This window comes from Pinus tabuliformis, chromosome 6 (assembly GCF_031772625.1).
Source record: "Pinus tabuliformis cultivar Carrire ecotype Pingquan chromosome 6, CPIR1, whole genome shotgun sequence".
Lineage (NCBI taxonomy): Eukaryota > Viridiplantae > Streptophyta > Pinopsida > Pinales > Pinaceae > Pinus > Pinus tabuliformis.
Window position 1 is genome coordinate 1,173,996,689 of NC_142292.1, and position 24,096 is coordinate 1,174,020,784.

Consider the following 24,096-nt stretch of genomic DNA (forward strand, 5'->3'; position numbering starts at 1 on the left):
GATGGGAAAGTTGATAAACATAAAGCTCGTCTTGTTGCTAAGGGCTTTTCACAGGTTGAAGGCATTGACTACACTGAAACCTTCTCCCCTGTTGCCAAAATGAACTCTATCCGCCTTGTTCTTTCCCTTGCTGCCTCTTTAAAATGGGAAGTCCATCAGATGGATGTTAAATCTGCCTTCTTGCATGGGGACTTGCAGGAAGAAATCTATATGGAACAACCCATTGGCTTCATACAAACAGACTCCAGCCTTGTTTGTCGACTTAAGAAATCCCTTTATGGTCTCAAGCAAGCTCCTCGGGCTTGGTATGCCAAAATGGATAGCTTTCTTTTAGAATCTGGCTTTTCTAGGTGTTATTCTAATTTCTGACAATACTGTCTACACCAAGAAAGTGGGCAACTCTCTTATCATCCTTGTTCTTTATGTTGATGATCTTATTCTCACTGGTAGTGATCCCAACCTTATAAACCATGTGAAGTCCAGCCTTAAAAAGAAATTTGAAATGACAGACTTAGGACACTTACACTATTTTCTCGGTCTTCAAGTCTTGCAATCCAAGGAGGGTATTTTCCTTTCCCAGTCCAAGTATGCTTGTGATATTCTTCGTCATTTTCACATGGAAGACTGTAAGCCAGCCCCTTCTCCCTTTCAGTCTGGAGTCAAACTTTCAGTCTCTTGTACTTCTCCTGAAGTTGATGCTACCTTATACCGTCAACTTGTAGGAAAACTCTTGTATTTAACCCATACTCGTCCTGACCTTTCCTTTGTTGTTGGCCTTGTTGCTCGTTTTATGCAAAACCCCCGTGAAAGTCATTGGAAAGCAGCTAAAAGAATACTTCATTATGTTCGAGGTACAGTACAGTTTGGGATTCATTACAGTGCCAAAGCAGCTCCTCTATTAGTTGGTTTCACTGATTCTGATTGGGCTGGTGACCCTGATGATCGGAAGTCTACTGCCGGTTATGTCTTCACTCTTGGTTCAGGACCTATTACATGGGCTTGTAAGAAACAGGCTGCCATTTCTCTTTCGTCAGCAGAAGCAGAGTATCGTGGTGCCGTGGAGGCTAGTAAGGAAGCCTTGTGGCTTCGTCAGATCCTATCAAAGTTTGGCTTTGAGCAGCAGCATCCAACCACACTTTGGTGTGATAATCAAAGTGCCATTCAGCTATGCAAAGATCCAGTCCAGCATCAGCGCAGCAAACACATTGAACTACACATGCACTTCATCAGAAAGCTCATTCATGACCATGTTCTTGAAGTACAATATTGTTCAACAGATGATCAGGTTGCAGACATCTTCACAAAGGCTCTCACAGAGGCGAAGTTCACTAAACTTCGATATATGCTTGGAGTTCAGGAAGTTGTCACTAAGGGGGGATAGGCTCTAGTGCCTCCTTCCTTCTCCTATTGTGTCATATTTGTAAATCCTTCAATCCTATCCCAAGTTGTTCTTAAGGGGGGATGTTAGGATATTCCGACACATAGGATATAGTTAAGTTCAACTTGGTCTAGTGTAGAGTTAGGTATAGAGTTAGGTAAAGTGTGTTTCTTTACCGTTGTACATTTTGTAACTTACAATCCGACGGTCACGATATGTAGTGATCCGACGGTTCACTCTCTCCTCGGTATTACCGACACTTGATCCGTGGCTTGACACCCGATTGGTCCATGAGTTCTATTTAAAGCGCATGGAGGGTCATTGTTCGGGTAATCCGTGCATGAGAGAAGCTTATGTAAATTTTCATTCTTTGATTAATAAATTGCCTGTAGTAGTCACGTTGGCGCAGGCCGTGGACTGTTTCCCTCTTTGAGGGTTTTAACCACATCAAAAATACTGGTGTATTGATCTGTGATCTGGTTGTGAGCGGTGTCCTTTTGGTGTTCTTTCTGAGGAACTTACCCTGTAAATTCCTACAGTTCTGTAGTCGAGGAATTTTCTCCTCTCATGTTCAGGCTCTCATCAATGCCTTGTTCTAACTTCTACTTGCAATGATGTATACCCTTTCCTATTGCTTTCACACCAAATGTTGTGATTAAATATGACCAGCAAATACATTCAAACACACATCAAAGCAAGGGACACATGTAACTTGATAATGGGGAATTAAACTCTAATCAATCATTCCACTACCAATGTGTATATTCCAATGTACAAAAGCACCCTTTGTATGGCATTAACTAAAAGATATTATGATTTAGACATCCAATTTAACCATCTCCATAGTCATCTCCCATAATCTCTTTATTAATATTCATCCCTAACATTGCTCTTTTGCCCTCATCATTGTTTCATACATAGACTTTTATGCAGTCTAATACATTACATATTGCCAAGTATATATCAAAGATAACAAGTATAAGCCATTACTTCATGATAGGCAAAGGGATGTTCCTAAAATTTGGGGATGTTTTCATACCTATCTCTAGTACAAGAAAGGCATCATTGTCTCGAGGACACCATCTATAAACTAGTGGACACATCCTGAAGCAACATAGGTAATAAACCTATTATGGAGGATTAAATCTAAGCAATTCATGTGACTCTTTCATCTTTGAAGTGTATGAAAACCCTTTTTGGAGCCAAAAAGGGCTTTCTTTAATTGGTCACTTATTGTGGACGGTCTTCATGTAGGCCATACACTTTAGCATCTTGGAATTCTCGAGCCTCCTACTCTTTCTATGGTCAGCATAAGACCCTCAAACATCTCTTCCAATTTTGTTGTTTTACCAGCTCTACCTTGAGATGGGTCTAAGCCTTTTCTAGCTAGTTTCTCCCTACTCTCCTATTATGAATATTCTCCCTTTTAAGGAACAAATTACCATGGGTTGTGTTATCACTCCGTAATTTTTGAGGTTGTGGAAAAAATCACAGAGGTAACCACAGAACCACTTTTGAAATTGGGAATCTAGCCCTTCCAGTTTCAGAGAGGGATTTCTCTTTATGATTTAACTCTATTTGACTGAAGGTATTAGGCTAGCTATTAAAGTTCAGGTTCGGGTTTTTTGTGTTGTTGGGTTGAAACTAAGAAGAAAGGCCATAGGGCAAATGGAGTCACAAGTTTAGCACGATCAAATACAGAGTTTACAGGCTAAACTTACAGGGCAGGTTAGGCAAATTCATTGGATACTTTAAGATCTATGTTGTGAAGGAGAGGAAAGGATTTAGAGATCCAATTAAAAACATACCAGTTTAGAATTCTTATTTTAATCTTCAATGGAAAACATAGGAATTATTCAAAAACCAGAGACAGAGTGTACATTCAAACAAATTTTGTTTTTTATCTTCTTAGAATAATTTAGATTTTAGAATCACATATGAGAATGAAAAGAAAACAAATTGACAAAGAGAGATGCAATTCACCAATAAAAATGACACAAGAATCATGTAATGATTGCACTATATTATTGAAAATCTGATCAATGGTGGCTCTGTGCGCTGCTTTACAATACAGGTCCTTTTCTTCAAACAAGTCCCAACCCTTCATACTTCGAATTATGAATTACTTATAGAAAATATTACAAAATATCTTGATTCTAAAGATCAAGATAGGATCCTAAAAATATCTAAAAATTGATTACAAAAGTAGTACAAAAATTTAGGAATTTTTGAACTGTTGGAACTACTGGCCCTATTGTTGAGGATGATTGTTGATGATTGAGCCTCCAAATTTGCTGCGTTGTTTGCCTTGCTGTCGAAGATAAAAAATTACTCAAGTAATTCACACAGCTTGTCCCATCTGTCTTCACTAGGGATAGAAAATTTAACTAATTTTCTATAGGCCTCATCCACATCTGTGTACTTCTGGAAAGTTGGTTTGATGATGAACAAATGTCTGAGCTCATGACTAATGAACAAGTCGAAATCTAAGGCCTCCAAGAATGCTTTCCCTATTATATGCCCCTTTATACCTGCAAATCTTGACTTGTCTTGGGCAATAGTGCATAGTTTCTCCTGGTACTCTGTCAAGCTCATGAGTTTATCTTCCCTACCAATCAGTCCTGGTAGACCTTTCCTGTTCAGTGCCAGCAAAAATATCTTCTGATGTGGTTGAAACATGTTTACCTATCATGAATATAGTAGCCTGCTAATCATCGTCCTGCATAAAAACTGGTGGTGGATTCTTTTTAGGCTTCTTGGCATAGATTAAAAACTGCTTGGCTTCAATTTTTGTTACTAGAGAAGACTCTTCTTCTCTGGGCCTTTTATCATGCCTTTCTTGAGGTGTAGGAGTCTGAGAGGTTGTTGTTGATATGACTTGTTCTTTAGCCTCTTGCAGTGCGTTCTCCTCCCACTGGCATCAGTTCATGTATTGCACGATCTCTGGCCGAGGATTATCTGTGTAGGGAGTAGTCTTTTGCTCCACCCTCAGATTTGAACTCATACCAAAAGGGTCATAATACCAAGTGAAGCTCAATTTAAAATTTAATTGCTTCAACAGCAAATCAGCTTCTTTACCAGCTATTCTGGTATTACACACAAAAGGTCCTACCTGTGCTTTAATTTTAAATTTTGCCTTCTTGTTATAGCCGCCACAAAATGTAAGTCATCCATATGTATCATTTGTCTGATGTATTCTAATGAGAACAGTCTCATGGGAACAAATTTTGGTAGCTTATCGGGTGGAAATTCACACCCATAGATTCTGATCTCAGTGTAGTTCTGGTATAAATGCCAATCACCTAGTCATTAAGATGCAAAAAAAAATTAATATATGCTCCTATGCTAGGCTCCAAATCACTATGCAACAGACAAATAACTGTATACAAAAACTGATCAACATAGTATGTGAAAGTAAACTCTGTGGAGTTTTTCCTAACCAGAGAGGTCTAATGTATGATTGATTGAGCACTACCCTACTCATCCATCTTATGCAAAGTAAAGGGAAACATGTCTGCTCGATGATAAATAAACATGTAAACTAGAACAACAGAATATTTAAAGCTCCCTCTATAGGAAACTTTATGAATTGATCATGCATTGCATCTGCAATAAATTCACTATAATTAAAGATAACAGGTTTCTCACTAGTGGTAAAAATTGACAAAAAGCCAACAATGGCCTCATCAACCCACTGATCAGAGTGGTAACCAAGTACATATGAAATGATGTTGATTATTTGTTTATTTACCTCGGGGAACATAGAAGAGGAATATGGAGGGTTTGTTTTAGGTAATTGGACATCTTCAGGAAGAAAGACTCCAAATATTTTCGCTCTCTGAGGGAAGGTTAAATTCTTGTAGAGCTCTGTGAGAGAGTCTACTGACAGTGGCTTGGAAGACTCTGAAATGATTACTTGGAGCATTTGAGATATGGCTTCGACTGTGATGGTGATCAGAATTTCACCATTTCAACCCATAATTGCTCTTTGAGAGGGTGCATAGCTTAATTGACACCAGGAGACTAGCTCCAGGAAATGATGGATTTGTGGGAACATGAATTGAGGGAGGGTAGACTCCCATAGATTCAATTCATCACTCTAATCTAAGAATTTCTGCTTCAACCATCTGTGAAGTTCGAACAAGTCGAATTCACAGTTTGTCTCAACAATTTTGTATTGTAAATCGACTAAGGGTTGATGATCCAGGTCAATAGGAGGGGGTAACATGGGATTTGCCTCTGATTTCTTTCCCTTGTCTTTAGGAGTTCTATTTTCAGGAGGTATTGTCGATTTTTAAAATCAAACACAGAGGGAGGAAAACAAAAGGATTACATGGAACAAGAAGCTGACAATAGAAAGCTGGAGTGGGGCCTCTGATAGCGATTGGATCACTGTCGTTGGGCAATTGTCTGGCTAATGCGACACCGTGAAAGATGGAAAGCTTGTACAGGTCGTGCAAAACAGCGAAGGAAAGGAATTTGTGGTTTAACAGTGCTTAATAAGGTAATTTTGAAGTTACCGTTCGTTTTTACCATTACTGGGAGAGGGAGAAATTAATTGGCATAACAGTTTGCTGACGTGCGCAGGGGAGTGCCAAATGGCGGCCTCTGATTGGGAGTGGGACGAATTCTCGTGACAGGTTAAACGGAAGGGAAAGTTGTGGGAGTGGGGTTCGCGAGGGTAAGTTAGCGAACGGTGAGTGAGTTGGCGGACGGTGAGTGGGGTCGGGAAGGGTGTCGTGGCAAATAGGGACTGGTGGAGGGGCAAGCGGTCAATGCTGGAAGACTTTTCGGAGGGGGGGGCGCAATGATTGAAAAGGCAAGGGGGGGTGCAAAACGTTGTAAGGGTGACACGTAACGAACATTTCGGACCCCCCCCCCCCCGGGAAAAAGTGGGATGGAGCTCGAGCGGCCCGAAAACACTCCCCTGTCGTTGATCCAAGCGGGGGAGATCTCGACCTTTGATTCGTCGCAGTTGATAATCCCATGCCAACATACCATTTTGTCGTTTTATCATAAAACCAAACATTAGCGCCAGATGCCTTATTACAAACAGTTAATCGTGATTAAATGACACGATCAATTATTTTAAACCTAATTAATTTATCCTAAGCACGATTAATCTATTCTAAAGGCGCATTTTGATTTGCAAGCCCTTTTTATTCATTTTTCTAAGGTTTTTGATTATTTTTTCTTTGTCAGTTAACCACGATTAAATGGTGTGATTAAATTCACTAATCAAGCTCAATCACGATTACACTATGTGATTGATTTATTCACTCACCTAATTAAATTTATTTTAGGACTAATCACGTTTAAACAGTGTGATTCGACTAACTATTTCTAATTCTCCTATTTACAATGTGGCATTTAAACAAGCTGCACACTTTAAAATCAAACATTCTTGAAGTATGCTTTCATGCAATTTTGATTTTTCTTGGTGGCATTTAGACTTGCTCACCTAGGGGGACATTTTCATTTATTTTTTTCTCTTTTTGATTTTCTTTTCTTTTCTTTCATTTCTTTCTTTATTCTATTTTTTATGTCCCCTACAATTTATTTTTCTTTTTCTTTTTATTTATATATATATGGAAATAAATTTCAAACAGGAAACATTATTTACATTTTTCAAATATAAATCATCAGGTAAAAACAACTCATCCTATGAAATATAGGACCCTAACAGGTTGTTGAGTTCTGCAAGGCAGCTTGTTAGAATTAAAGTTTTTTTTTAATCTAGAAGAAAAGGAATGCAATCTCCACTAATCAGACACAAGAGGATAAGATTTTTTCGTTGGTTTAGAGAACACTTACTTGTGCTAATCTTTCACTATTGATTACGTAGCAAACACAAAAGGCAAAGTTGGACATGGTGCACATGCAACAACTCTGGAAATATTAGGAAGGGACACCTTATTGATATTTCTCAAAATTCAGAATTCAAAAATTTCACCTCTTAACTGGAGGTTCCAAGATCTTAACCCTGTGAATTCAGCCATAAGGCTGTTATGAAACATAGAAGAAAACAGCAGAAAAGGTGGACAATATTTCAATCCTTAACAACCCATCTTCTAGACAATCCAAGGAGAAAAAATACCAAAGCGTTCTGATAAGTTTCAGCCCTCTAAGGCAGTATTATCATACATAAACCAGATCTGAAAACTCATATTTACAGCAGTAAAACAACCCTTATCTTCTACAATTACATGTTAAATCACAAAAAAACAAATATGCAATTTACACAAGTATTGGACAGTTGAAAACTTAATTAATATGCATAAGATGAAGTTCATGTACATACCATAGCTTTGTCACAAAGCCAGCACAATCCACTAGCTCTACAAAACCCTAGCTAAGCAAAACAATGAGAACACTAGCCCAACCAAGGAGCTTGAACATGCATGAATCAGTCAAACAAGTTCTCTAAGTAAAGGCATCTCCTATTCTCTTTCTTCACCAAATACACCCTAGGGTTCCATCTCAATACCTAATCTCAATTCTCTAAGGGATTAAACCCTGACCCTAGACTTCAATATGCTCCAAGAATATCAAGAAACCCTAGTGATTCCAAGAGAGAAAGAGACCAAGTACAAATGATGATCTAAGGGAGAGAAGATAACTAGTTAACTCCACTTGATTACATCTCTAACCCAAGTGATAAGCATAATGAGCTATGATCAATGATGACAACATAATGTGGGTCCATGCCCTTACATGCAACCTACAATAAACACATGTAGGCTCGCACAAGTGAAGCACTCCACTCCAAGGGTACACATGTCAAGTTCCAAGGTTATGTTGTACACAATAAACACTGCAAGATGTGTAGCTATATAAGGTATGTCCAGACTCTAGACTTATTTGTCACAAGTCCACATAGACTCCATCGTTCTTCCTAAGCCATGTGCTCCACTAGGTCCACTCCCCTTACATGAACACTATCACTAACTAGGCATCCCTAAAACAACTCCAAGCCTCAGCACAGGAAACCAAGCTAGCCCATGCTATCCAGGGCCTGATGCTCCCCTTTTAAATGCACAACACTCCTCCTAAATAGAGCATTCTCCAAGCAAGAAAAATTCTCCATGTGACCATCATGAAAGATGTCCCCCAAGCTATCAAGAGAACTCCAATGCCTAAGGAAGAATGCCAAGCAAGCACCCACTTGAGGTCAAGCAACCACTGAGCAAACTAACTCCAATGTGCCAATCCATCACAGACTATCTCACATGTGTTAATCCATCTCAAACCATACAAGGACTGGATGTACACCACGTACCCCAAATTCCATGAAGCACCCCCAAATAAGGTGTAGACACTTTAGGAGTAACCCAACAGCTAACACACCTTGCAGCATGAGCAAGGAATCTCCCCTTGATATCCAATCCCCTTTACCCAATCCACAATATCTCGATTGAGTGAGGAGGCCTAGCCATCTCAAGCTAGCAATTTCTCAAAAAAATAAACTTGAAGATGATGTTTGAGACATTGCTGTACATGAGATGGAGCCTAATAATGATGGTTTGGGGTCCTAAAGAAAAGACAAGAGTGATCCTTAACACAACGTGGGTTAATTTTAGTGGTGGCTTACATTGATTTCTTTAATGTGTCATGTTTTATCTTTTCTTTGCCTTAATGGCAATCCTTTTGGGGACACTAAACTTACATCTTGTATGGTCAAGTGGTACTAAATTTATTGTAAACCCTTCCAATGGTGGCTCACATTGATTTCTTTAAAAAGTCATGTTTTGTCCTTTCTGTGCCTTAATGGCAATCCTTTTGGGGACACTAAACTTATATGGCGTATGGTCAGGTGGTACTAAATTTATGTTACATATGACATGGGGACATTTTGCTAGGATCTATGGCTTTTAGACCAATTATAATTTTTCCTGTGGTGGCCACCCACGTGGTCCTTTTTTGTAAAAATGCCCTGTATTATATATTTGAAACATATTAGTAATCAAAGGAAGCATTTTTTACCAACAAGAAAAGGAATTTCAGATTTTAGGTTAATTCATACTTGTGAATGTAAATCTAACACTTACTTCACCACCTGCCGCAAGCAAGAGGCCATTTGTGCTAAAGATTAAACATTGCTGTTGACCCGCATTTTCTAACTGATCCAATGCTTTTCCTGAAGGCTTGATACCAATCTTTGTAGCCTCTGATTCATCCTGGCTCGTCAATTCAAATCTCCTGCAGCAATGATAAAATCAGCAATATTGAAAATTCCTTTTATAGGAAGCTCCATTTTCATGATGCTGTACTATTTTATGAAACAGTAGTTGAAAGATCACTGATACATTTTGAGAATACTAAAACTGTGAGCTAATATCAGTTTGTAGTAGATTGCAGAACCTTACTGGTATCCACGCTGATATCTATGACATAACACTATATATCCTCTACTAGAAAAAAAATTGTTTCATTGGGTTATTTAGCAACCCAAAAAAGTAAAATGTGTATAAAAGAAATTAGAACATGCCATGAAGGTCCAAAAAAACAAGAATATAAAAAAGAATTTATTTTTTATGTTCTCAAGGCATAAGAACACTACAAGCATGTTAAAACCTAAGAGCAGAAATTTAAAATATGGAAATGCACCTACCAAAGTTATTGGAAGTTGTGAAGACAAAATCTCAAAAGGCTGTGGAAACGAGAAACTAGTAGACAGCACTGACATGCTACACCATCACTTTCCCATATGTTTGAACATGTTAATTAAATATCAGACTTTGTAGCTTCCTAACACAGAAGAGAAAATTTCAGCAAATGACACTAAATTACTTCTTTGCTTTTATTAGTATGACACCAAAAATCCTTTGTTTTTCTAAAAGCTTCAACTGTAACAGACCCACCTCGAGAAATTTATCACCCCTAAGCTCAATTCTGTTGATTTTCTGGTAGCATTGGTTCAGTATTTTGGATGTTTATCCATTGCAGTTGTTGAAGAAGGCAGCAGCAGCAGTTGGAACAGAGTTGCAGTGCAGATGCAGTTGGCAGCAGCATGTAGAGTCGGCAGCAACATGGATCGCATTTGTGCAGTAGTTGGTGGGTAGCAATGTCAGATATCAGCAACGCAGAGGGATATGTCCAGAGTCAGAGTGATGCTTCAGTAGGTTGCATTACTAGAGCACATTCCTCGCTAAGAGGGAGTGTTGATTTCTGGTAGCATCGGATGTGCTCTAAGCCTCAAAATTTGCGGGGAGGCTAGGACACATGTATTCCAGAATGCCGAGAAATCATTTTGGGAAATTCCACCCGGAGACAGTTTTATTAAAATAATTAATTATATTTAATGGATGCCTAAGTCTAAACTTAGAAAATTAAAATAATTAAAGGGTATTAATTAAACTGCGGGTGAAACTTCTAGAAGAAGACGAGGATCAAGTCAAAATGATCTGAGCCATTAATTAGAATCTAATCTGGGTCGTTGATTGATCAACGAGAGGATTATAAGAAGAGGCTTGATGGGCATTTGGAAAACACATCGAGTGAGAGATCAGATATCGATTTTCTCAAGAGAGCAGCGCAGTAGTTGTCGGAGAGGTCATCAAAGAGATTTCTTGCAATGAGAGGCAGGGATAGTTTTCCGGTTGGAGAGTTTTCTAATCCGGGGATACATTGCGAAGGAGGCAGAGAGAGATCCAGAAGAGGTAGCGTAGAGCCACACTGGGGCAATGCAAAGCCTGAGAGGAGATTCGAAATTTGCTGGAGAGTCGAGTTCTAGAGCCAGAAGTCGGGGTGTGAGACCGGAAGGACAGAGTGTCGAAGTTCCACAAATCGACCAAAAAGAAGGGTGACACAGCGCCTAGTAGCTATGACGTTGAATTGCGTAGGCTGGCACAGAGGTGGTGTGGGGCTTGCCATTTAGAGTCTGGATCAATATTGAATCTCCAGTGATAGTGTGAGGTATTTCTCACTAATTTCTCTGCTAGTTAGATCCTTTGTATCAGATAGCCAGTAAGGCATCCAATTTTTGTATTCAAAAACTACTGCATAATAATAATCCTCAATTGTTGCACCGGTTTTCCCAAGTTGGGTTTTTCCAGGGACATTTGTCCAAAAACAACGATGTCACTTGTGTGTGTTATTTCTTCTTGCCCAATTCTTGTTTCCGCATATTATTTATGTTTTGAATGTTGCGGTTGTATTTATTTCGATGTTTGTTCTGTAATACTATAAATAACTTGTAAGAGAATTAGCAAGTAGGAGAAATAACATCAGATCGCTGCAGTAGGGGTTTGGGTCACCAAATTTTCACAAATTCTCTTTTCATGTGGCTTCCAACTCATACCTACCTCAACTTCAGCGCATTTATGATATTGACAGTTGTAGACTTTGCTTCCAAGATTGTAAGCTAGTGCCACTCACTTTTTGCCATTTGGAGCACTTATGTTGATTATTGTTGGTGTTTTGTTTTATTTGTGCCTCTATAAAGGATCCTCTTCAGTATTTCAACTTTCAACTATAGACTATAATGATGGCAAGTATGTTGCTTCCTTGTACACATGCATGCTTATGTGTAACTTGGAGCACTTGGTAAATTTTTTAATTCTTTTGCCCAAGAGGCAAATCAACACCCTTTGATTCCTTGAAGCACTTTGGTTGATCCTTCATGCTAATGCCTTGTTAAATCACTTTCATCTTCTATTGAATTCTTGGGTTGCCTGAAATATTCTTATGGATCATCAACAAACATTTGCCTTTTCGTGCATTTGGCTAGATCTTTTTTGCTTCAACACTTCCAATTCTCTTTTAGTTATGACGGAAGTTTCTTTTTCTTCCTTTCAATGTGTGCCTTTTATGATGAGATGCCATATTAGCACAAGTGTTGTTTGGAGTATTGGTTTTTAGGTTTGGTTGGATCACTCTTCATCTTCAGCACCTGTGACCACTATGAAATCACTTTCAACTTCAACATTTCCATCTTCTAGATATTGTTCTAGAAGACAATGTCTAGGGTAGTAGCTTTAGGGAAAATATGAACATCATGACCTAGGATTTTGGCAAGGTGGTATTTCAAGCGGGTGATTTCGCCAAACATTTCCATCCCACAGAGGTGGCTTGCACCTCATCTTTTCTCTATTATCATCCTCACATGGTTCACCATACTCCCATATTTGGTCCAATGGCTTTGGCATTTTATAGAGATCCGATTAAATTTTCAATTTTTGGACCTACCGCAAAAAACAAATGTGGAAATTCAAAAGAGGGTAAGAAGAGGCAGAGTCTAAATTTATAGTATATACTAATCTTGGAAAACAAAGAAAAGGAAGGCAATTTATTTTTTTTACATCGCTGCAAATAATAAATATGGATATGGTTTATTGGAGTAAATCTCCACTCCAAAAATATTTAGTTGATGGCAAAGAATACTATGGATTTTCCCTTGTTTGTTTGATGAAAAATGGTCACAAGACTCACACAACCCTCAAAGCTCAATCTTAGCACAAGAAAAAACAAAAATGACCTTTGAAAAACCCAAACCGCAACTTATATTCGCGTTTTTTTGTAGCAGGCCGATAATTTCCCATCATCTCGCAATAATTTCAAAATTAACCTAGGCATATTATCGCGATATTTTCCGGTGATAATATCAGCAAAGGCTCTTTCATCAATAATATCGTGATAATTCCTATACTATCGCAATCAATGTTGCAAACATCAACATCAGGATAAAATAAGCAAGGGTCCGAAAAACAAACAGATCATAAAAATCGTGAAAACATCAGTGAAAATCGGCAAACATCGGCAAAATTAAGATACCACCAAAATATCGGTAAAAATTGACAAACATCGGCTAGGCCAAAAAATCGTGAAATCGGGATAAAATCGAGATAAAATCAGGTTGTTTACAACATTGATCACAATATGTGCAACAATGTTTTAGATCCTTCTTCCTATCCCAAGTTGTTCTTAAGGGGGGATGTAAGGATATTAAACATTAAAAGGTGGCTTAAGACCAACTTCGTTTAATGTTCTAATCATGTGCACTTTTGCACTTAGTGATTTATGTTAAACTTTGTATTTGGAATTCAAACAAACCACCAACGATAAGCATCTTTTGTTGGGGAATGGTTCATGGGAAAATAGTTACTGGAGATAATTTTATCAAGCGAGGAATTCACGGTCCCGCCACATGTCTTTTTTGTTTTCTCACTCAAACTCTATTTAATATCTTTTTTTGGAATGTGCATGTGCAAAGACTGTATGGCAAGAATCTTTTACGGAAATTCTTTCCAAAGTGGATATGCCAATCAATTGGAAAGACATGTTCACAAGAAGGGTGAAAAATTACAAAGGATCTTTCAGTAATAAACTTCTTTTCAAAAGACTTTAGACAGCGCTTACAAAGTATATTTACTAGAAATTATAGCTCGAAAGAAACAGATCCATCTTCAGGCATGAGCTCAATCCACTGTTTTAGGTTGTGATGGTAGCAAATTATATAAATTCAAAAAGCCGAAAGAAATAGAAAACACTTGATGGGAGTATGATGAACAGAGATGGATCCATTGATTTCAAATTTGTCCAACTCCATTAATAAAAAAAGGAATAAATCCTTTTCCCAGATCAATCCTGTAGCTTCAAATGGATGCAAGTGAATTCCAGCAATGGAGATCCGAGCAGCATTCATATATTCTTTCTTTGATGGCACTCCAAATAGGAATCCAGAAGCAGTAGGAACAGGGGAATCTGTTTCGATCTTAGAGGAACATTGGGTAATATCCCAAGGGAATTTTCACCCTTAGGGTGTAGAAAATCCACGAAAATCTGCAACTGCTCCAATCAACAATCTGAAAGCTAGTTTCTTTTCATTAGGACACATATTTTATCTACTTATTTGCAATGAAATAGGAACGGAAATAAACACAGTCACTCAATAATCAAGACAAAAAAATGCTAGGGAACCCAACTGGGAAAACCCTTTGCTTGTTTGAGAATTTTATTAATAGAAGAATGAGCAATAGATCTCTTACAATACAATATTGTCTCAACAAAAAACACAATGGTTCTCCCCACCTGAACTAGGCTTGAAACACCTGCAAGTAGTCTGATCATGCCTCCCTATTTCTATGTGCATAGGTTGCTCCGATTATTTAGGGAATTCTCCCTAAATCCTTGCACAAATCCCAAGGGAAATTCCTCCTCAAATCTGCACACAACCTTCTCTTGCACACTCTTCCTTTCACAAGCTCACACACACAAACTTGTGCTCTCTATTGCTTTGTCTCACTAACTCATGCCCACAAAAAAATGATGAATTATGTGCCTTCATCCTCCTCATAAGCTTTTCGACCGATCTAAATTTGGCAAGTTTATTTTTGGAACTCCAACATGTCATTGACTAGTTAATTGAGTCTAACTGACTCATGCAACTTGTCCTAGACATAAATAACCTTTGAGATTGGTCACTTGTCCTTTTCCGAAGCTAGCTCGCACTAGGAGACAAATAACTAAGCCTCCAACTATTGGCATGAGTAAAACTATTTCATGAACTCATCCTGATTTTTAGGAACTCGTCCTAACTTTTAGGAACTTGTGCATGCTAAGGAAAGTTTGTTTGTGGTCACTTTGGCTAAGGCACAAGTCAAAGAAGGACCTTTCTCGCTACTATTTTCAACACTCCCTCTTAGCGAGGAAGATGCTTCTAGAAGAACTTCATCCACTTGGATCTGTCTCCACCACTATCACGTTATTTGCTACTGTAGTTGATACCTTTGAACTAGAAGACTTCCTTGCGTTCCTCTATGAATCTTGATCTAAAGGCCTGTTCTTTCCCACCATGTTTTGTGGGTCCATCACTTTAGACATCAGTGTCATGTACCCTGTGTACCTCTATGGTTACTTCCTCTGGCTGGAAGTGATACTAGTGATTCAACTCTCTTCTGATCTCCCTTAACCAAATCCTCAACCCACTTGGCCCGAACTCTCCTTATAGTGGGAGTCTCTAACTGAGTCGTTGCCTCCACTCGCCCTGGTCTATGCTCCTCATCATCCTATTGGTTAGCCCAACTGCCAACTATCTTAGACTCAAATTGAGATACTAGTTGAGGATCCATCTTCATAGCTCTATCCTACTCTTGCTTAACCACCACTTCTCTACTCTGAACTCTCCCTACCTTACTAATCAAGGTTGCATTTGTCTCTACCTACAACTTGTAGACTCTTCACCCTCACACCTATCTGCTTCTTACATCCAGAAGCTAAGTGTTAGAGGTATGCCTTACCTCTGTTGAGGATGATATCATATCACTTGTCCTCAAGGGTAGCTACTGAAACAAGACATTGCCTCAATCTTGGAACATAGAGAACATCTCTGAGATGAAGAGGATTACCTAACTCCCTCTGAAAACTGACAATACCAACTCCTCTAGCTTCATATTGACCATCATCTCCTAGCCTATGAAACCAGATTCGTCCAAAACAGGCCACGTGTCCGAATCCGACGAATCTAACACGATTCGATGGGAATTTGAATCCTAAAATGGGACACCACGTGTCCTAACAGGACACCATCAAATCCCGATCATGCCCTGATTTTGGGATTCGGATCCCAAAAAAGTGAGGGTTTATAAGGTTTATGAAGGAGGGTTTATGAGGGTTTATGAGGTTTGTGAGGGTTTATGAGGGTTTATAAGGGTTCATGAGGTTTGGGAGGGTTTATGAGGTTTATGAGGGTTTATGAGGTTTGTGAGGGTTTATGCAAATATTTGAATTTTGTATGTACTATGCATGCTATAATGTTACTAACTTACTTTGTAAACAGTAAAACTAACATCTAGATGAAGATCTATGTTTGAAATCAATGAATTTGTATCATTAATGAGAATTTGTGTAAAAAATATATAATTTTTAATATATGTATATATCTATAAATATATATATATATATATATAACGAATCCTACGTGTCCTGTTTCGGGGGGTCAACATGTCCGAATCCGACACTCGAATCCCTGTATCCTACGAATCCCGAATCCCTGTGTCAGGTGACTTAGCTCCTAGCTCAATCTAAAACTGCATGTCCTTCTCCTTCAAGTGGCTAAAACTCTTCTTGTTCCCAGTCATGTCGAAGGATGCTCCTGAATCAATATACCATATAATGTTATCTGCTAAGCTTGCCATTCAAGCAATCAATGAGAAATCTTTCTCGAACTGGGCAAAAAATGCATCTACCTCCGTTGATGCAGGTACATGGTCCTTACTGGACTCATTCCACTTAGGACACTTAGTGGCATAGAGTCCAAACTCATGTCAATGGAAGCACTTAATCTTGCTTAGATCCTTCTTCTTACCCTTCTAACTGGACTCGACCTCTTCTTGGCCCTTCTTGCCCTTGGCTGTCAGAGCAAGATTCTCATTGTCCACTGTCGTAACAAATCTACCATCTCTAGTCCCTCTCCAGATCTCTTCCTGAATGCAGTTAGTCCAAAACCTTTCCCAATTGGGAAAATTTTCTCTATCATTGACAGCATCCTAGAAATCATACCAAGACTTGTGAAGTCCAAGTAAGGCAAAACTCACAAGGCCGTGATCAGATATAATCACACCGACACCTCCCAGCTCATCTCGTACTTGAGTGAACCTTGACAAATATGTGACGATGGGATCATCCTTTCTCATTCGAATACTCCTCAACTTCTCCTTAAGCGCAAGCTTCTTGATATCACCAGTACTCTGATATAATTCTAAAATAGTTTTGAACATCTCATAATCTCTGACCCCTTCTAGAATAATCCTCTTTGCCTTGATATCATTCTTAGTATTTGGGGTCAATTGTTGGGGATCTTGTGGTGGCGGTATGGCCTACTTCACAAATTTCCCCATCCTATTATCCTCCAAAACTATAGCGATCCTCCCTTTCCATGGAACGAAGTCCGATGCTCCCTCTAAACAGTGATCTACCCTCAATCCTTGGTACACCATCCTACTTCCCAGAGAGCTCTCCAACACCTGTGAACTAGGGTTGATTCACTAGCTCTCTTGGTTGCCTTTTCGTCCTTTAAAGTTCAACTCCAACAATTCGGCCTCTCCTATCAGTCTTGTAGCCCTTCACAAGGACTGAACTTAGGGCTCAATAGACACCTTCTAGCAGCCCACCAATCTGATCTTAAGCTGCCACCAAACTTGTCCCAAACTAGACACCATCAATCTACCAAACCATCAACATGGAAGGAAATACATACCTCTTGAAAGAATACTTCTTTACTCACTGAAACACCTCGTCCGGTGCACCAACTTCTATGAATTACGGCCCTAGTTAAGTCTACCTATAGCAGTTGCTTCAACCCTCATACTCGGCCTCCACTCCACCTTCAGAACTACCCGGTCCTTGTGAAAATTCCTTGAAATGCAGCCACTGGAATTAATTCTCCTAACTGATTATTCAGTTTATTAATTTTTATGATTCATATTGAATTAATCACACTGCAATTTCTTCACCAAATAAATAAACATTATGGAAATAAAAATACTAGAAACTGAGAAATGCTAGCACACACAAAAATCATGACACTGTTATTTTTGGACAAAATTCCCCAAAAAAACCCAATGTGAGAAAACCGGTGCAATATCTGAGGGTTTTATTATTATGCAGCAGTGAATTTCTGAGTAAAATCATTGGAAGCCCAGTTGGCTATCCAATCAGCAAGAATCTGACAAAAATATTCAAAGACAAAATTCTCTCTCCACAAGCAAACGTCGGCCTCTGTCTCCCTCTGAAAACTAGTCGTCCAACCCTTGCGCAGGCCCTTTTTGTGTTGCTTCTGATCAATCTAAGCCATTGTGCTGGGAAACCCGCACGATCCTCATGGTTGTACTGGTTAAACCAGCGTGACCCTAATCTGTGACTCGTCAGAAAAATGCGCACGACCCTTGCGGCTGTCTTGGGCTAGCTTCACCATGGAATTTTTTCTGTCACTTGTTGCGGCCTCTCCATAACTGGAAATCTTCCCTTGGATCATTGTCTCCGCCCCTCAGACACTTGCTACTCAATCTCTTACTCGATCTCCCCTGCAAAATCACTTGCATTAGAGAATTGAACTATCTAGATCACTAAGCATCTACATTAGTGTGTTCTCCATCTACCCATCGACCTATTCTTATAATCTCCAGTTGAAACTCCAACAGCCACAATTAAAACTTAATCGATGGTTAATATCATCTCCAAGTCGATTTGTGTGAGTTTCTAGATAATTTTCACCTTTCTCAATTAATTACTATTCATTAACCATTTTTCCTGAGACTTAGAAAATTTTCAATTCTGGTCAATTAATTTAATTGAACCATCTCTAGGTGGAACTTCCAAAAACGATTTCTGGGTTTTGGAGAACCCCTATGTTTTAGCCTTTCCACATAGTCTCAAAACTAGAACACCATCTGATGCTACAAAAACTAACACTCCCTCTTTGCGAGGAAGGTGTTCTCTCCAAACTTTGTCTTTGTACCCCAAGACATGATCCATCTGTCTGACTGTACTATCTCTGTCATCAGTGCCCTACACTGCTCTGCTCTGCTAAACCATGAAGAAGAAGAATTGATCGAGAATGTCTCATACCATTCTCAACTGACCCGAAGTCAATTCCATATGAAGAGAGTGTGTCATACCATTCTTACTAACCTGAAGTCAATTTCATTGATCCCAGATCAATATCACAAGAGAGTGTCTCAAACCACTCATGTTGATCCCAAATCAATGGAAGTCATCCTAGCATAGGGAGTACGGTAGATACAACGATGCGTCCATCGATAGTACTACTATGGTCCCTAATCCCATTTCCTTACTCATTGGCCAGATGAGAGGTACTTACCATGAGTCCCAAACTGCATGGGTAGGATGCCTCGGCAGGAGAACCATTCATCATGTCCCTAGGTCACCACGGGGTATTACAGGGGAAGGCTGAGCCATTCACCCTGTGCACAGTGCACCATTAGGGGAGGGTGAGTCGCCCTATGGTCGCTGGTTGCTCCAATAAGTACCCCAAGCCCCCTCGAGCTCCCAGAGCTCAATGCATGCAATATGCAGGACCCTCATAAGTCTCTCAACTCCAAGTCGTTCGGGAAAGTCACAAATTTGACCTTTCCCAAGGTCTTTGACAAAATGCCTGCGACCTGTACATCAGTCTCAATGCAATGGAGCCTCCTCGCTTATCGACATACCATATCCCAGATAAGGTAATATCTGATGTCTATCTGTTGGAGCAATCATAGAATACGAGATTCCTCAACAATCGAATCCCCCCGGGTTGTCACAGAGGATCACGATGGTATTCATCATGTGTGCAAATGGCTCGCTGAAGAGCTTCCACAACCAGGCAACTTCACACGAGATCATACTCATAGCTATGTATTCGGTCTCAGCGGTGCTTATAGCAACCGACTTCTACTTCCTGCTCATCCAAGATATTGAACAGAACCCAAAGAGAACCAGCACTCGGAAGTGCTCTTGCAATCCTCCACACTGCCTGCCCAATCAACATTCGAATAATCATGCAACTTCACATTTCCGACAGTGTATCTCAATTCATGAGAGATTGCGCCCCGAAGATATCTCAGAAGATTCTTGGCACCAATTCCATGAGGCTCAACCATATATGAGCTCATTATGCTAACTGCAAAACATATGTCCGGACAAAAGTTCACAAAGAACATCAATGCGAATGAGTTTATGAAACTCAGAGGCATTTCCCAAATCTGGTCTGTCATCACTACCATATAACATCTTAAAGTTAAGATCCTCGAGGTAGTCACTAGCTTGCAGTTTACCATTCCACATCCGGAATCCAACTCCCTCTTACCTCTGCAAATGAGAGGGTCTGCGCCTATATACATGAGATTCTTGATCATGAAACTCAAACCCCTCAGGTTGTTCCAAACCTATGGACCTGCTACATAAGGGGAATGGTCCCCTTGTAAGATTTTCCTTCGGTACATCTCAGACATGTACCTCCATGCCCTTCTTGAATTTAGGCATCCCTGTCACCCTCTGCCTCACATCGGGTAGGGCCCCATGAGTAGACCTCTGGTGTTATAGATGAGATATGTCAATTGACATGATCCCTAATGGACCATCCTGCAACTTGATACAAATTGCTAACCCTGAACCCATTTGAAAAAGCATCTTTGAAAATTCTATTTTCAAACACGTACCTTTCCATCGATGAATGCCACCCTAAAACCTTTGACTTCCATTGTCGAAATGGACACCAGGTCCTTCTTGTGATCAGGTACATAAAATAGATCCTGTAAATGAATCGAGTTACCCTCATTCAATTGAGGGGTAGCATTCCCTACACCCTTTCCAAGATAGGTGGCATCGACTCCAAGTATAATCCCACGATTGTTTCCATCTCTACCATATTAGAGAGAGCACCCTACTATCCGATGAAGTGCCTTGAAGCACTACAATCAATAAGCCAAATTCCCAAAGAGTCTAAAGGAGAGGGCAAATACAAGATAACACTTCTTTATCTTATCAAAAACAACATTTGATTCTTCATACCTAGGGTTCCTTTCTTTCTTGAAGAGTCAGTCGTTTCCTTGATGACCTGCATTACCTGTCATTCCTCTGATCATTGAAGATGTCCCTAGAATGATTGTTATCATCATCAAGTGATATGTCTGTACCATTCGGACACTCCTTTGCATAATGGTTGAACTTATTACAAATAAGGCATTTGCCTTTCCTTCCACCCTTAGATCCAGACTTCCCATTGAAGTGATCTTTAGGTAGGCCATCAGAAGCTTCTGCTGCGCCATTCTGATAATATTCTCTACTTCAATTTCACCCTCCGTGAATTTAAAGAGGGATGAGGAATCCATTGATCATTTCGTCATTTCCCAACTGTCTCCGGTGATTGCTCTTTCACTCTTGCTTGGGCTTTGTCTTCACCTCAGCTCCGATACCATGTTAATTTTAGGAATGTTCTATGCTTAGAGCAATTTATTTCAATTTTCACAGTTAGCTCAATATCTTTCCAGATTAGCAATCACATCAGCATTAAAGTAAACTGCAGATAGAACATAAACATAAATCGCAAAAGACAAGCCAAGACAAGAGGACACAAGATGTGGCGCTAGCCAGGGATAAACCCCAATGTTGGGAAACCCTTTATCAATTCTTCTTAGATGTTCTTCAATAGTTCAGTAGAGAGAGAGAGAGAGAGATAGTACATTTACAACAGAAGTCAACACTTTGACTTATCTACATAAGAGGATAGATCATCTCTAAGAAGATGATACATGAGATCAGTTGAAGACATGCTGCTTCAACTGATTCTCTAAGGTGAATCCTCCTTCACCTATCATAGTGTTGCATCTCGTCATCATGTTGCACCTCATCGTGTTGCACCCATCATCACAATGCTGGACCTTATGACCATGTTGTACACATCATACTGCTGCACCTTATGCTGCATTGTTGTTCCATGTGTCATAACCATCTTGTCATACAGCATGTCTCATGTGCTTGCAGCACCATGCTTGCCACTGCTATCCATGTTGTCCGTGCTTTCCATGCTGCACCATGCTTGCCATGTTGTCCATGCCTGACCATGCTTGCCATGTTGTCCATGCTTCACCATGCTTGCCATGCTGTCCATGCTTCACCATGCTTGATGTTGTCCATGCTTGCTGTTGTCCCATGTGCCTTTGCTACCATGTCACAGCAGTGCCATGTATCTATACAGCACTATGTACCTTGTTGTCCTATGCATCTATACAGCACTATGTACCTTGTTGTCCCATGCATCTATACAGCACTATGTACCTTGCTGTCCCATGCATCTATACAGCACTATGTACCTTGTTGTCCTATGCATATATACAGCACTATGTACCTTGTTGTCCTATTTACTTTGTTGCACTAGTTAGCAGCACCATGTAGCCTTAGCACTGATGTATTAGTCGCCTTACTTGTTGAGCAGCGCCATGTACCCTTGCTGTCATGTGTTCTTTCACCACGCTGCGCTACTACACTGCATCACTGGATAGGGCATCATCCTATAGCCCTTATCCTCCATACAAATCAGCAAGGCAGCCTTCTAAAGACTGCAGTTCTCCAAGGGAATAACTCTCCATAACTACATTATTCCTTTAGGCCTTGTTTAACTGCGGCTAAGGCCACGCTGTCCCTACAGCTCCTTCACGTTGTCTAGGGCAGCCTCCACGCTGTCCTTCTGGTCCTTCATATTGTGGCTAAGGTCACACTGTCCCTAGAGTCCCTTCACGTTGTCTAGGGCAGCCTCCACGCTGTTCCTTTGACCCTTTATATAGCGGCTAAGACTCCATTGTCCACACAGTTGTTCCTTGGCGTAATCTGCACATTAATACGCACTTGGAACAGCGCTTACCTACCACGTTGTCACCTACAGCAAACCCTCACTACAGCCCATAAACTTGACTGCGTTAGGGCTTCTCACTTGACTGCATCTTAGGGCTTCTCACTTGATTGCGTCCTAGGGCTTCTTACTTGACTACATCCTAGGGCTTCTCACTTGACTACGTAGATACTAGGGTTGTCCTCCTTGTAGCGTTAGGGCTACCTTCTTTTCCTCCAACGTCTAGGGCTTCCACTCCTAGATTTTTCTTCCACTAAAACCCAAGACAAGTGGAGAGAAATCAAGATAGAAGTGTGTGTGAAAAATGACTCTCAAGTCATCTCCTTTTATATTAAAACGTTGAGCACATGTGGGGTTTATTTGGTTGTTGGCCGACCTTGACGAATTGTCTTATAACACAATTAAATTCATAACTCCATGAATACTTATCAGAATCGGATGATCTTTAAATCAATCCTACACCTCTCGATGAAAGGGATCCAAGAAAAATATCAGCTGCCATAAATAAGATGACCCATATGGAATTTGGCCCTAGTTGCCAATTTTAACAACTAGTCTGCAACTGTCACTCTGAAATCTGATATCATGTGAAAATTCCTTGAAATGCAGCAACTAGAATTAATTATCTTCATTGATTATTCAGTGTATTAATTTTTTTGATTAATATCGAATTAATCACACTGCAATTTCTTCACCAAATAAATAAATGTAGCAGAAATAAAAATACTGGAAACTGAGAAATGCTAGCACACACACATAAAATTTGACACAGTTATTTTTGGACAAAAGTCCCCGGAAAAACCCAATGCAAGAAAATCGATGCAGCAGCTAAGGGTTTATTTTATTTTGAGTACAACTGAATGCCCAAAACTGGCAATCCACTACAAGAGAAATATTGGCAAAATCTCAATTACAAGCTCCCTCTGAAAAACTAGTCGTCCAACCCTTGCGTAGACCTTTCGGCGCCCTCACGGCTGATCTTTCTATACTCGCCTGATCTGCGCAATTGTAATGAGAAAATTTGCACAATCCTCGAGGCTGAACTGCCCCTCCAACACTTGCTACACGATCTCTCCTGCTAAATCACCTGCACTGGAGAATCAAACTGCCTAGATCATTGAGTATCTGCAACTAGTGTGTGTATGTTCTCCATCTACCCATTGACCTCCTCTTATAATCTCCAGTTGGGACTCCAACGGCCATGATTAGAACTTAATCAATGGTTGAAATAATCTCCAAGTCGATGTGTGAGTTTATAGAAAATTCTCACCTTTCTCAATTAATTGCTATTAATTAACCATTTTTCCTAAGTTAGACTTGAAATTTTTAATTGTGATCAATTAATTTAATTGAGTCATCTCTAGGTGGAATT

General features: G+C 39.7%; 1 protein-coding gene across 1 annotated transcript in view; it reads right to left on the bottom strand.

The window, feature by feature from the left end:
* The window catches only part of LOC149262957 (SEC12-like protein 2), a 144,617-nt gene that overhangs the window by 94,466 nt on the left and 26,055 nt on the right, over nucleotides 1–24,096 (bottom strand). Inside the window, exon 3 of the mRNA XM_089425502.1 lies at nucleotides 9,427–9,577. Coding sequence (XP_089281628.1) covers nucleotides 9,427–9,577 — 151 coding nt within the window. The remainder of the gene's footprint in view (nucleotides 1–9,426; nucleotides 9,578–24,096) is intronic.